At 45.5% G+C, this 14,753-nt stretch overlaps 1 protein-coding gene and 1 pseudogene across 1 annotated transcript; both read right to left on the reverse strand.

Moving 5' to 3' along the window:
- Positions 1-1,631: 1,631 nt before the first annotated feature.
- On the reverse strand, positions 1,632-4,259 carry LOC127778547 (L-type lectin-domain containing receptor kinase SIT2-like). Its single transcript, XM_052305167.1, has one exon. The coding sequence runs from the start codon at positions 4,080-4,082 to the stop codon at positions 1,989-1,991; it is 2,094 nt and encodes a 697-aa protein (XP_052161127.1). The 5' UTR covers positions 4,083-4,259; the 3' UTR covers positions 1,632-1,988.
- A 1,947-nt stretch (positions 4,260-6,206) lies between these two features.
- Positions 6,207-14,678, reverse strand: LOC127780585 (L-type lectin-domain containing receptor kinase SIT2-like; annotated as a pseudogene).
- Between the last annotated feature and the right edge of the window lie 75 nt (positions 14,679-14,753).

Raw genomic sequence — 14,753 nt, forward strand, 5'->3', positions numbered from 1 at the left:
CATACGATGCTGGCCTTGTAATTTATGATGCCGTTTAGCTTTGCTTGATGGAGCTTTATGGTGTAGTATCTTATAAATGAATCCAGGAGATTTTTGAGTTTGTTTGACGTGTTCGTATAATCATTCGCTTGAGAGGATGCCAGATTGCCGGCCGGTGCTGCGGTAGAACAGGTAGTGGAGAGCCCACCAGCTGCCGGGGTTATATTATTTGTTCGATAATTTGTACGCTCAGAAATGTACACAGGCAGTGGACTAGTTCGATGGGGCCCTAAAATTTTTAAAATAATCATGCCTAATATAAATAAGTCATATTATACTCAATTATATATATAACTTTAATATGAGTTATTTCACACAATATTTAGAAATATATCAAATATTAATAATAAGTAAATGTAGTTCTAACTGGGGATCGAGGACACGACCGATCTCAATCGAGCATAAGCTAAAGGCAAAATTGGTTATATAGTATCAAAAGTTCACGTTTTTGGTTTTATAGCACCAAGCTCTTCAATTTAAAGAAGGTAAGCAATTTCTGCAACGTGTTCTTCTTGTAGCGCGTCGTTACGCTTGGAAGAGGAAATAACTACATTGATAAAGAAAGTTAAATATTGAAAGACTAGATCTAATACACTTCTCTTGATGCCGCAACAGGCCGTCAGGTTGGTTTTGGTGGGCTAAACAATGGACATTATATCCGTAAGGACATTCTTGAAGAATCAAAGATACTGGTTCACTTTAATAGCACCCAAAGTTCACCCAGTTCCCATTTTTAACACTTCCGTCAATTCTCGATCGTTTTCCATCCGCCTTGATCGCTATTGACCCAGCCACGCACACGATATGATGTTTCTACCCTCATTGACATGCATTCTACTTGTACTTGTGAGGGGTAGATACGTTATATCACGTGCGTGGCTAGGTCAATAGTGATCAAGGCGAACGGAAAACGGTCGAGAATTGACGGAAGTGTTAAAAATGGGAACGGAATGAACTTTGGGTGCTATTAAAATGAACCGGTATCTTTCGGTGCTATAAAACAAAAAACGTAAACTTTCGATGCTATATAACCAATTTTCCCTAAACCGGAACCACTACGGAGATGAAGAAAAAATTCACCACACTTTTAAGTTGGTAGTATATATCATAGAGCTATGAATATACATTTTGTATCCATTATCATCCATCACAACACACCCTCAGTCTCTAGCTTGTAAGCTGTAACTACAATATCTGTTTTGTAGTACCTAGTAGGCCAGAATCTCTGGTTCTCCTTGTATACCTGAGAAATATCTATCCATTATATGCTTAGGCTGCGTTCGGATGAGGGGGTTCCTAACCCCTCTGCCTCGTTTTCCGCACACACGCTTTTCAAACTGCTAAATGGTGTGTTTTTTTAAAAAAAATTATATACGAAAGTTGCTTTTAAAAAAATCAAATTAATCCTTTTTGGAAAAAATAAATAGCTAATATTTAATTAATCACACGCTAATGGACTGCTCCATTTTTCGTGTAGTGGAGTTGGGTTCCCAACCCCAAGTATCAAACACAAACTTAGAAATGTACACATATTCTAGCTTTATCGAACATTTAAATTGTTGTTATCAAATTTCCATTTCATAACATCTTGATGGTTAGAGAATGTTTGGTTATTGCATAAATGAATAACCTGGTTCCAAGCAACTGGTGTTGATAAACCCAGAACAAGTTGCCATATTCTTGAACAAAGCAAGCAGGCTGCAGAGTTAGTTCACAGAGAAATTTTGAAGCAGCCAAGCAACTCACCATTCTACCCAACTATCTTAAGATGCTCGAGGAAGCATAGCTAATAGGTTGTGTAAACATAAATGCCTACTGTGAATTTGGTAGGTAACTTAACACACTACTATCTCCTCTTTCAAATGCTTGTCATTTCAAGGAACAAGAAAGAAAGTCACTTAAGAACTTGAGTCAGTAGGAATCAAAAGACTTATTGCAAGCACTGAATTTTATCTTCCCTCCGACATAATAGTCATAGATGATGCACCAGACACGGTGCCAATGCTTGTCGCCAACCGGGGGCCGCCCGACATGATGAATGAATCGAACCCTTCGTTTTGCATTATCGCCATCATGCTATAGCTCACGTAGCTCGGCGATAGGTCAGGAGCCGACTTACCGCCACGCTCCAGGTATTGCATGACATTCCGCATGCTGGGCCTCGCACCGGGTAGCGGGTGCGAACACAACAAACCCAGCTTCAGAACGAGGGCCACCTCCTCCACATCGAACTTCCCCGTGAGCCGTGGATCCGCCGCACCAACGATCGAGCCATTGCGGTGGTGCTCAAGCACCAAGTCGACTAGCACCACCCGTTTGTCGTGCTCGTCGGTCTCGATCGGCCTCCGCCCGCATGTTACCTCCAATAAGAACACCCCGAACGCGAACACGTCGGTTAAGGGTGACGCCTTTCCTGTACGGACGAGCTCTGGCGCTAGGTAGCCCATGGTGCCAACCACATGGGTTGTTTTGGGGTCGGTGCCATGGTCGTACAGCCTTGCCAGGCCAAAATCACCTAGCCGCCCGTTCATTGCACTGTCTAAGAGCACGTTGCTCGCTTTTATGTCTCGATGGATGACTACTTGCTCCCAATCCTCGTGTAGGTACAACAAACCTGATGCGACGCCTTTGATGATCCAGAGCCGCTCGGGCCAAAATAGAGTTGTAACATTTCTCTCATGCAAGTACTTGTCAAGACTACCATTCGCCATGTAATCATACACCAACAGGAGTTCATTCTTGCGGCGGCAATAGCCTAGTAACTGCACGAGATTCCGATGTCGAAGTCGGCCAATGCTCACCACTTCCGCGACGAACTCCCTTATACCTTGCCTTGAATCATGTGAAACCCTCTTCACCGCAATCTCCAAATTAGACTCCGGTAGCACCCCTCTGTAAACTCTCCCAAACCCTCCAACACCCAGCAAATTTCTATCCTTGAACCCATCCGTCGCGCGGAACAAATCCTTGTATGCGAACCGGTGCGGGCCAAACTCATCCTCCCAATCTTCCCGCACCTCGGCGAAGCGGCGCCGCCGCCACACGACGAAGAAGACGGCAGCTAGCACCGCAGCGACGAGCAATGCGGTGGCCAGCGGAAGCACAATGTCCAGGACCTTGGACCGAGGCTTCGGACCGAAGCGTGGCAGCCGGGGAAGCTTGGAGAGATCGAGGGGAGGAGCTGGCCCGTCGAAGCCGAAGCTCCAGCCGAGCACGTAGTGGTGGGTGTTCACGACGCCCGTCGCCGACGAGAAGCCGACGTACATCTCCTCGGCCATGACCGTGGAGAGGTCGATGGCCTGGGAGAGCAGAGGCTTCTTGGGCTTAGGCACTTGCACGGGAGACAGAGTCACGTTGAGCTGCTTGGCCTGGCCGTCGTAGTCCACCCACACCTGCATCGGCTGGCGGCTGTTCAGCCTGAGCTCACGGAAGGCGCCGTCGCCGTCGCCGTAGTAGCCGGCCGGCCGTGCCTGCGTCGACATGAGGCTGTTGGCGTCGATGCCGACGTGGTTGCTGCTGATGTCGTGGAACTCGGGGTTCATGATGGTGTCCAGCTCGACGGCCAGGATTTGGCCGCTCGCCGTGCCGTTCGTCGCGTTGAGGAAGCCCAGGTACTGCCCGGCGTTCGCCGCCGAGAGGTTCGCCGTCGGCGCGACCACGAACGCGAGCCCGTGGTCGCTCAGGCCGTCGTACCCGGACACGATGGCGAACACGAAAGCCGTGGAGAAGGACCGCGCCACGTCGGCTCCGGCGCCACCGCTGGCGTTCGCCCCCGCCGCCGCCGTGGAGGACTCACCGAGGAAGCGGAGAGGCGCCGGGTGAAACGCGTGCGCTTTCGCCTGGTACGTGAAGTTGGTGAGCACGAGGAGCCCGCTCGCCGTGACGGTGGCGAGGCCGTCCACGGTAAGGTTCGCCGCCGCGAACCCCTGGTACGTGAACTGGCCATCGCCGCCGGCGGCCGAGACCACCACCACGTCGTTGCTCAAGCTGAACACGAGGAGAAGAACGAAGTGTGCAGAAAATTTGGCAATCATACGACCCATTTTTTTTCCCGTGACACTTCGCCTTGACGCCTCTTAAGGATATTGTAGCAATTGGCTAACATAAACTGCTTGGCTTATGATCGAGTGGTTGGGTGTTGAGTGATGAGAGCTGAAAGATTCAGATCGACAAGGACATGTTTTGGCACGAACAGACAACCATCAGCCGGCCGGCGACCATTAACCCAGTACACTTTGGTGGATGGATTATTGAATTTGTTATCAATGTCAAGTAGTCAGCAACAACACTGTCTTCACGGAGATACTCCCTCCGTCCCAAAAAAAAGACAAACCCTGAGTTTTCGTGTCCAACGTTTGACCGTCTATCTTATTCAGTCACATGTTAGACACGGAAATCAAGGGATTGTCTAGCGATGGCTGCACTCCGCATGCGTTGATCATCCTGTCCAATAGTGATTACTGGATCGGCAAACATCAACGTCGGCGGCTGCAAGTTTCAGAGGCGTGTGCCTTGGTAGGCGCCGTGCCCTGCAGGGTAAGACGACTACTCGCTCGCCGTCCTGATTTTCGCATAGATCGATTTAATTTTCGTACTTTCGACGGTGACTCTTCTAGGTTGCTGGACAAAAAAATTGCATTCTGTCGAACACATCGATCGAGAAGTAGTAGCACTTGAGCAATATAGTGGTCAAAGAGACCAGAGATTATTATTCAGAGATTGTTTTTACCTGTTTCAAAGGACTCTCTCTCTCTCTCTCTCTCTCTCTAAGAAAACTTTTCTGAAGAATCAATGGACTTGTGGACTGCTCTGCTAGCTGCCGTTTGGATGCTGGTGCCTTTGTTCTACGCTACTATTCTAGTTTCAACGAAGTAGCAGGAGAAGATGAGGTTTTGACTCCTGACAGTGAGATGTTTCTACTTCACAAGGATCAGTCTTGGTTTCAAACGTCTCAATTTGCGAATGATTTTGACAAGCACTGTGGAGGAGATTCTAGCTATCGTCATATGGCGGTCCATAGTTTGATAAATTCATTTGGCCGGCGCCGCTTCAATTAATACTTGTCAATTTATACGTTTAGTCTTTGTATGATAGGTACTGAAGGGCGTTCAATGGCCTGAACTGAAGATGGATCACATGCGTTCATTTAAGTTCATGAAAGAAACAGAAGCAGCTGCTGCACAACACCACCAATCGGATTAGCTAGATCCTAAAGACTACATCCATGAAAACTAGCACCTTGCTTTCTCTTGACAGGAAATTTTTGTAGATGCACGTAAAACTTGTGATTAATCATGACAAGTCCTACTGTAGAGTGCAAGAGTCCGCATGAATATTTATATTGGCAGTACTAGTTAGTTGTAATAGCCCGACAGCCGTTACCTCCTCCTCCTTCGGCGATGGCTACCAGTCAGTAGCGGTGGGTAAACAATCTGCTTCCTTCCAATAATATATTGTGTTATTGATGCGCAAGTCTTTTTGCGTGTTCGCCAAAGAAAAATAGCAGCGCTAGTTTTTCTTTCTATCAAGAGTAGTTTTATACTCTTGGTTATGTACTTTCTATTATAAAACTAGGTATTACTTTTTTTTTAGAAAAAAACCTTTTGATACTTTTCAAGATTGCTACTTAACTGTTTAGTGCATCCCGATGCTGTATCAAACTATGAACATAATCAAGACAGAAGAATCTCGATTTCATAGTACAAGGAGAACAAGATAGTTAAAGCATCTAGTTACACCGTTAACATACTCTTAACTGCAATGCTACAAGCACCATTTTTGGCCCTACTTTGGGAGTATCTGATGTGTGCCTTTTTTTTTTTTTGAATTTTTAGCCCCCTAAACAGTCCATTATAATTCAGAAAATAAATTAGAAGTAATAAACTGAGAAACCCGATTTTTCATATCCTCACCAACTGCTTCTCAGAATCACGAGCTCCCTTCCTTTGTCACCTTCCTCCTGAGATATCAGAAATGGCACCCATGCTTGCTGATGAGATGTATGAAATGGAATTGCGGTTGAACTCCTTGTACATCCGCTCTAGTGAAGTGAAGCTTAGGTACGTCGGTGACAAATCCGGTAGGGCCATATCACCGTCGAGGTACTGAGCGACCTGCCGCATTGTTGGCCTAGCATTGGGCAATGGATGCGAGCAGAGCAGCCCAAGTTTTAGAACCAGAGAGACCTCGTCAGGATCAAAACCGCTCGGAATCCTCGCGTCCACCACGTTAACAAGTGCACCCTTGCTCCACTGCTCAGTCACCCAGTCCACAAGCACGGCACGGTTGCCGTGCTCATCCTGCACGATTGGCCTTCTTCCGCAGGTGACCTCGAGGAGGAATGCGCCGAACGCGAACACGTCGGTTGATGGGGTTGCCTTGCCGGTGTGCCCCAACTCAGGCGCTAGGTACCCCATAGTGCCGACCACATGTGTTGTCTGTGCAACAGCTCCGTGATCATACAACCTTGCGAGGCCAAAGTCGCCTAGTCGACCGTTCATCTCACCGTCGAGGAGCACGTTGCTTGCCTTGACGTCTCGGTGGATGACAACGTGTTCCCAATCCTCGTGAAGGTACAGTAGCCCAGACGCCACTCCTCTGATGATGTGGAATCTCTGAGGCCAACTTAGTGGGTGCTTGCTTCCATTGTAAAGGTATTTGTCGAGGCTACCTTTTGGCATGTAATCGTACACCAAGAGAAGTTCACCTTTACGACGGCAATAGCCGAGTAGTTGCACGAGGTTGCGGTGTCGCAAGCGACCGATGCTCGCGACCTCTGCGACGAACTCCTTCATCCCTTGTCTCGATTCGTGTGACACCCTCTTCACTGCGACCTCCATGTCGGGCTTGCGGAGCACGCCTCGGTACACGCTCCCGAACCCTCCCGTGCCAAGGAGGTTCTTGTCGCTGAATCCCTTGGTCGCATGGAACAAGTCCTTGTAGGAGAATCGGTGCGGCCCAAACGCGGTCTCCCACTCCTCCCGCAGCTCGGCGTACCTGAGCCGCCGCCTCGCCATGGCGTACACCGCCATGGCCACAGCGGCGACCAGCGCCGCCGACGCTATGGGCAGCACGATCTCCAGCACCTTCGACCGCGGCTTGGGCCAAGCCCGCGGCAACGGCGGCAGCGACGAGATGTTCAGCGGCGGGGCTGGCCCGTCCACCGCGAAGCTCCAGCCTAGCACGAAGTGGCGCGAGAAGAGGATGCCCGTCGCCGACGCGAACCCGACGTGCGCCGCGCCCGTCGCGACGTCGGAGAGGTCGACGTTGGTCCGCAGCAGCGGCTTCTTGGGCCTGGCCGTGCCCAGGGGAGCCATGGCCACGGTGACCTCCGTGCTCCCGCCGTCGTAGTCCACCCACGCCTGCATGGGCTTCCGGCTGATCATGGTCAGGTTCCGGAACTGGCCGGTGACGTCATCGTAGTAGCCGGCGTCGGCGGCCTTGACCGACGTCAGGCTGTTGACGTCGACGCCGACGTGGTTGCTGTTCAGGTCGTGGAACTCGGCGTTGAAGAGCGTGTCGAACTCCACGGCGAAGACGCCGGCGGCGCTCCGGTTGCCGGTGGTGGCGCCGGTGCCGTTGAAGAGGCCCAGGAACTGGCCAGGCAGCGCGGCGGCGAACGCGTCCGCGGACGCGGAGACGAAGAAGGCCAGGCCGTGGCTGCTGAAGTCGGCGTACTGCCCGAAGATGGCGAACACGAACGTCGTCGAGAAGGACCTCGCCGCGCGGAGCGGGAGCGGCGACGGGTGGAACGCGTGGCCTTTCATCTGGATGGACCCGTTGGTCAGCATGAGGAGGCCGCTCGCCGTGACCGTGGCCGCGCCGTCGAGGGTGAGGTTGGCGCCCGAGAAGCCATCGTACGCGAACTGCAGGCCGCCGCTGCCGCCGGTGGCCGCGGCGCAGCGGTCGGCAGCCGCGAGGAGGAGCAGGAGCAGAGTGACACAGTGGAAAGGCTCACGAAGCATGGTGTTTGCATCACTTCGCCGTGGCGCAGCTAGCTTGTTTGCTTGTCGATTCGACTGTCTGAATTCGATCTCTGAATTTCTGAACAGCAAATCGATTTGGAGAGGCTTTTTGTCACTGTTTGCAGGGAGAAAATTCTGGGAACCTACTGACTGACTGACTGAATAATCATGCATGGATGGGTCATGAGTCCAACAATTTGCGCTAGCTGCTCGCGCTGCGATCAGGTCAATTTCACCCAATCTTTAAAACCTGGAAATGTGATATAATAACCGGAGTGCGGAGGCCTTCTTTGTTTAGGCTTATAAGCCAACTTATAAGCCGAAATATCTAAGCCTAAACAAACAAGCAGTTTTTTCGTTTGACTTTTTTGAAGCCATAAGCCACTTTAACACTATTAAGCCAAAAGCTAGGTTGAAGAAGTTTTTTTTTGGCTTATATGAGGTAGATGTATGACTCCACCACTAAACTTAGAACATTAAATCCACTGGCTTATAAATCATATAAGTCAATAAACTGACTTAAAAGTCTAAGTCAATAAGCCTAAGCTTAAACAAAAAGGGCCTCAATATGCTGGTCAACTTTCAACAACTCTTGCGATGCAAATGATATTTGTTGATAACATATCTTTAGTTAGAACTACTATACCACGCCTTTAATGAATATATATATGTTGGTTATTTGCTAAATTATACGCAAATTTACAACTTGCTAACTATTACCTCCAAATTTAAGAACGATCAAATTTAATGATAACTAAAACTAAAAAAAATAAATGACAGTGCCGTTCGACTCAGCGTTTTGGTTGAGTTTATATCCAGCACGCAAAATGAGACATGTCATTAGCAAGTGATTAATTATAAACTAGAAAATAAATTTATTTAATTTTTTCGAGAAACTTTTATATAGAAAAAAATTGTACATAATGTGTTGTTTGGCAGTTTGGGAAATATGGTAATGAAAAATAAGGAAGTTGCCATTTAAGTTACTGAAAAGACCTCAGCCTTAGCCCTATTGTGTCAAAGGCTCAAAGCCCTCCTCTTTGTCTAAATAATAGAATAAACTCAAAATAACAAAATAAAATACTCTATAATGATTATTAGTAAATTTTTGAAAATTTGAAATTATCTTTTGTATTATGCCGTATCTTTGAGTGCTTTGTTTGCAATAATAAGTAAATAATATAAAATCCAAAAAAGTATAAATTTTTTTAACCTAAATTCTATTGATTATAAACCCCAATTTTATCACAAGTGAAGAAAAGTTAAATCTAATTGAAAACTTGAACTAAAGTAACTGAGTACACTTTTCAACATTTATCTTATATTCTGTAAACAAATACTCCATCCGTTTCACAATGTAAGTCATTCTAGCATTTCCCACATTCATATTGATGTTAATGAATCTAGACATATATATCTATCTAGATTCATTAACATCAATATGAATGTGGGAAATGCTAGAATGACTTACATTGTGAAACGGAGGAAGTAGTTATCTTCTTAAAAAGATATTAAAAATGTTTTTCTTTCCTCAAAAGGGTCATTTCCCAAAAATCGTAAATTCAAACCTTTGGTTTTAAATACAAATTCAGGAACTCAAATCTATTATATTATTAAAACAGCTTTGAAAGGAGGCACCACGTTCGCTGTGGGGGCTAGAAATTTCCACATTAATCGGAGAAAAAGAAAAAAAAGAAAAGAAGAGTCCAAGTAGAAATACAATCTAAAAATAGCTGAAATTCGGAATTAAAAATAAGCAATATTGAAGGAAGTTTCCATATAAGAACCCAATACGAGATTAATTAAAATTCGAAATAAAAATAAAATAAAATCTAAAATTAGAAAAAAAAAGAGAGTCCAAGTAGAAATAAAATTTAAAAATAGCTGAAATTCGGAATTAAAAATAAGGAATATTGAAAAAAGTTTTCATATAAGAACCCAATACGAGATTAATCAAAATTCGAAATAAAAATAAAATAAAATCCAAAATTAGAAAAGAAAAGGATAGTCCAAGTAGGAATACAATTTTAAAATAGTTAAAATTCAGAATTAAAAATAAGGAATATTAAAAGAAGAGTCCGTATAAGAACCTAATACGAGATTAAATAAAATTGGGAATAAAAATAAAAATAAAATCCGAAATTAGCAAAAAAAAAACAAAAGAAGAGCTCAAGTAGGAATACAATTTAAAATTAGTTGAAATTCAGAATTAAAAATAAGAAATATTGAAAGAAGAATCCATATAAGAACCCGATACGAAATTAATTAAAATTCAGAATAAAAAATAAAATAATATCCAAAATTAGATAAAGTAAAAGAGATTTCAAGTAGGAAAACAATATTGAAACAACTGAAATTGAAAATAAAAAATAAAAATATTAAAAGAACATAATACGATATTAATTATTTTTTTTTAAAAAAAAGAATCTGAAATTAGAAAAAAGAAAAATAAGATTCCAATTAGGAATACAATTTATAAATAACTAAAATTTGTGATAAAAATAAAGACTATTGAAAGAAAAGACCATCTAAAACACATGACGAGATAAATTAAGTAACATGCATATAAAGGAGTAGAGTGGTGGCGGTTGATACGACATAAAAAAAATTGTTAATGAAACACCAAATAGAATCCTAATGACGATTAAAAGGAGGGGCGACAGGGAGGCCGTAAAGCAACGATCAAGGCGATTGCCGGGACTTCTAGAAAGTAAAAAAAATAAACCCCATTGATAATCATATTCGATTTTCAAAATCTCAATGACAATAAAAGGGAGAAGCAGCGGGTGGGGTGTATAGGAGTATAGTTGCAGAGCTGCCGACGGTTGACGGGACTTCTAGAAAATAAAAAATGAATTCCAACGATAGTTATGTTCGATTTTTAGAATCCCAATGACAATAAAGAGTAGGCGGCGGACGGGCCGTAGAGGAGCATAGTGGCATCGTTTGACAAGACTTCTAAAAATTATAAAAAAATGAAACCCAACAAGACAATAAACTCTAAAAACTACAAGGTTCAATTTTTGAAGGTTCGGAACTTCTAAAAAGTAAAAAAAAAACAATGATAGTCATATTCGATTTTAAAATCTCAATAACAATAAAGAAGGGAGGCAGCGGGCGAGCCGTAAAGAAGTACAATGGCAATGGCAAAGTCACTAACGGTTTGGCGGGATTTCTAGAAAGTAAAAATGAAACCAAACGATAATTATGTTCGATTTTTAAAATCTCAATGACAATAAAGAGAAGAGATAGTAGACGGGTCATAGAGGAGTATAATGGCAACGTTTGACATGACGTCTAGAAATTATAAAAACGAAACTCAACGTGAAAATAACTCTAAAACCTATAAGATCCAATGTTTAAAGGTTCTAAGGAGAATGAATAGAAATAGTGGTAGATCGAGCAAGCAAATAAAGAAGAAGATAACATAAGGGGTAGTATCTGGTGTGACTTTTAAAAAAACTATATAATTAGAAACACGGGGATGATAAGGTTTGGTCTTTCAAACTCTTAAGACAATAAGATAGCTATTTAATAAATTTTTAGTAAAATCATAAAAAAAAATATATAATTTTGTTTGGGTGCTAGCTGCGCAATTGCGCGGGCCACCCAGCTAGTTCTTTTCATAACCTAGAAAAATCCCATAAATACCTTAGGCTTCGTTCTTCCTGGGAGATCTGGGAGATTGAGAGAGAAAAACATCTCATTTTCCACGCGCACGCTTCCCAAACTACTAAATGGTGCGTTTTTTGGAAAAAATTTCTATAGGAAAGTTGCTTTAAAAATCATATTAATCCTTTTTTGAAATTTAAAATAATTAATAATCAATTAATCATGAGCTAATGGCTCACCTCGTTTTACGTATACTACGGGTTTGTTTGGCACAGCTCCAGCTCCAACTCCATCTCTCCTGGAGCTGGAGCTCAGCCAAACAGTTTCAGCTCCATAAAAAATGGAAGCGGATCTAGGTGGAGCACTCTCACAAAATGAACTAGAGATATGGAGCTGGGTTTAGGCTGCTCCACAACTCCACTCCAGATCCAACTTCTAGAGCAGAATTTAGGAGTTAGAGCTCTACCAAACAGGCCCTACAAAATGCCTTTATAATGAAACTTACTTGTGAACCCCTCTATTTTAGTCAAATTTAAACTCCATAAAAATCACATAAGTTCAAATGTGACACCCTTCATTGCCCACACCATGTGTCAATTTCATATCATCTTTTAAGCATATAAATGTGCAATACAACAGTAGCAGTACTAAATCAGCATAGGAATTTTATGCTTCTTGAGACTCCGGTTCAACTTGTTTACACATCTTGTATCTTAAAAAATTTCACTTTTTTTTATAGAATCTAATAGAAATTAAAAAAAAACTAGGGCTCAAGTCTTAGCTGCCTTAGGCTTGTCGCAACCTCTGATATCTACTGGTCGTGTGTTAAATAGGGCACAATTACGATGCGTGTGTAGTATATATGTGTCTTCTATCAAGAAAAAAATGATTAAAAATAGGAACTCTAAAAGTGCATAATTGTTTGCATTCACTAACAACAAAATACAAAGGATTACCGAGCCCACTGACAAGTATCGGGTACAAGCTTCAGAATCATCTCCCGTCCGAGAGAACCGAAGCAGATGACATTGTACCAACACTACTATCTAACAAAGAGGACCACACGGGTAAACTATGTGAACCAACCCCATTCTGTAGCATCAACTCCATCATGTTATAGCTCATGTGCGTCGGTGATAGCTCTGGTGCTGGAAGCATACCATCGAGGTACTTCACAACTCTGTCCATGCTTGGCCTTGCCTTGGGCAATGGATGTGAGCACATTAGTCCTAGTTTCAAAACAAGATTCACCTCCTCGAAGCTGAACCTCCCTGCAAGCCGGGGATCCACCACGTCAAGGATGGATCCGCTAAGAAAATGCTTCAGCACCCAATCTATTAATAGAATCTCGTTGCTATCGCTTTCCCCAATCGGCCTTCGTCCACAGGTGACCTCGAGGAGGAACACACCGAACGCGAACACGTCCGTCAACGGTGTTGCCTTCCCCGTGTGCATGAGCTCTGGGGCAATGTAACCCATAGTTCCTACCACGTATGTGGTCTTTGCATCGGCTCCATGATCCCGTAGCCTTGACAAGCCGAAATCCCCTAATAGTCCATTCATCTCGCTGTCTAGAAGAACATTGCTTGCCTTGACATCTCGATGGATCACTACTTGCTCCCAATCCTTGTGTAGGTACGATAATGCCGACGCAACACCTTTGATGATGTGGATCCTCTTGGGCCAACAGAGTGTGGTTGATGTAGCATTATCATGCAAACACTTGTCAAGACTACCATTTGTTTTGTAGTCATAAACAAGGAGAAGTTCTCCCTTGCGCCGACAGTAACCCAGGAGCCGCACGATGTTCCGGTGTCGGATACGGCCGATGCTTACCACCTCAGCAATAAACTCTCTCATCCCTTGTCTTGAATTGTGTGACACCCGTTTCACCGCTATCTCTGTATTGGACACGGGAAGCACACCCTTGTACACGCTCCCAAACCCTCCCGCACCGAGTAGGTTCTTGTCTGTGAATCCCTGCGTAGCATGAAACAGATCCTTGTATGTGAACCGATGCGGACCAAACTCGACCTCCCAATCTTCGCGCACCTCCGCATACTGCCGGTGCCACCTTCTCACGAAGAAGAAGACACCCAGAACAAACGCAACAAGAAACAGTAGTGCACTGGCAATCGGCAACACAACATACAGCATTACTGACCGACGTGTAGGACCCACTCGTGGCACCTTGGGCAGCATGGAGAAGTCCAGTGAGGGAGCAGCTCCGCCGTCGAAGCTGAAGCTCCATCCGAGGACGTAGTGGTGCGTGAACACGACGCCCGTCGCCGACGAGAAGCCGACGTACATCTCCTCGGCCATGACCGTGGAGAGGTCGATGGCTTGGGAGAGCAGAGGCTTCTTGGGCTTGGGCACTTGCACGGGAGACAGCGTCACGTTGAGCTGCTTGGCCTGGCCGTCGTAGTCCACCCACACCTGCATTGGCTTCTGGCTGTTGAGCTGCAGGCTCCGGAACGCGCCGTCGCCGTCGACATAGTAGCCGGCGGTCTTCGCCTGCAGCGACCTGAGGCTATTGACGTCGACGCCGACGTGGTTGCTGTCGATGTCGCCGAACTCGGGGTTCGTGATGATGTCGAGCTCGACGGCGAACACGTGGTTGCTCGGCTTGCCGTCGTCGGCCATGCTGAGGAGGCCCAGGTACTGGCCGGCGTTCGCCGTGGAGAGGTTCTTGGTCGGGGAGACCACGAACGCGAGCCCATGGTCGACGTTGTTCCTGAACCTGGGGTCGTCGGACACGATGGCGAACACGAACGACGTCGAGAAGGACCGCACGGTGGCGGCGGCGGACGACGACGTGTTGAGGAAGCGGAGAGGCGCAGGGTGGAACGCGTGGGCTTTCGTTTGGTACGTGGCGTTGGTGAGCGCGAGGAGCCCGGTCGGCGTGACGGCGGCGAGGCCGTCCATGGTGAGGTCCTCCGCCGTGAAGCCGTGGTGGACGAACCGGCCATCGCTGGCTGCAGGGTTGGCCACCGCCGCTCCAATGTTCACGCTAAGGCAGTGGATGAACACGATATTGATGAACACAACGAGCATCGTTTTGCTGTGGAGTTGCATTGTGAGTGTGACAAACGAATCACACCATGCTCAGGTCAGATGAGATCTCCAAACTTGATTAAG

The sequence above is a fragment of the Oryza glaberrima genome, chromosome 7 (genome assembly GCF_000147395.1).
Source record: "Oryza glaberrima chromosome 7, OglaRS2, whole genome shotgun sequence".
Classification (NCBI taxonomy): Eukaryota; Viridiplantae; Streptophyta; class Magnoliopsida; order Poales; family Poaceae; genus Oryza; species Oryza glaberrima.

Bases quoted from the DNA above. Each gene is read 5' to 3' on its own strand.
- LOC127778547 (XM_052305167.1), bottom strand. From the start codon at position 4,082: ATGGGTCGTATGATTGCCAAATTTTCTGCACACTTCGTTCTTCTCCTC.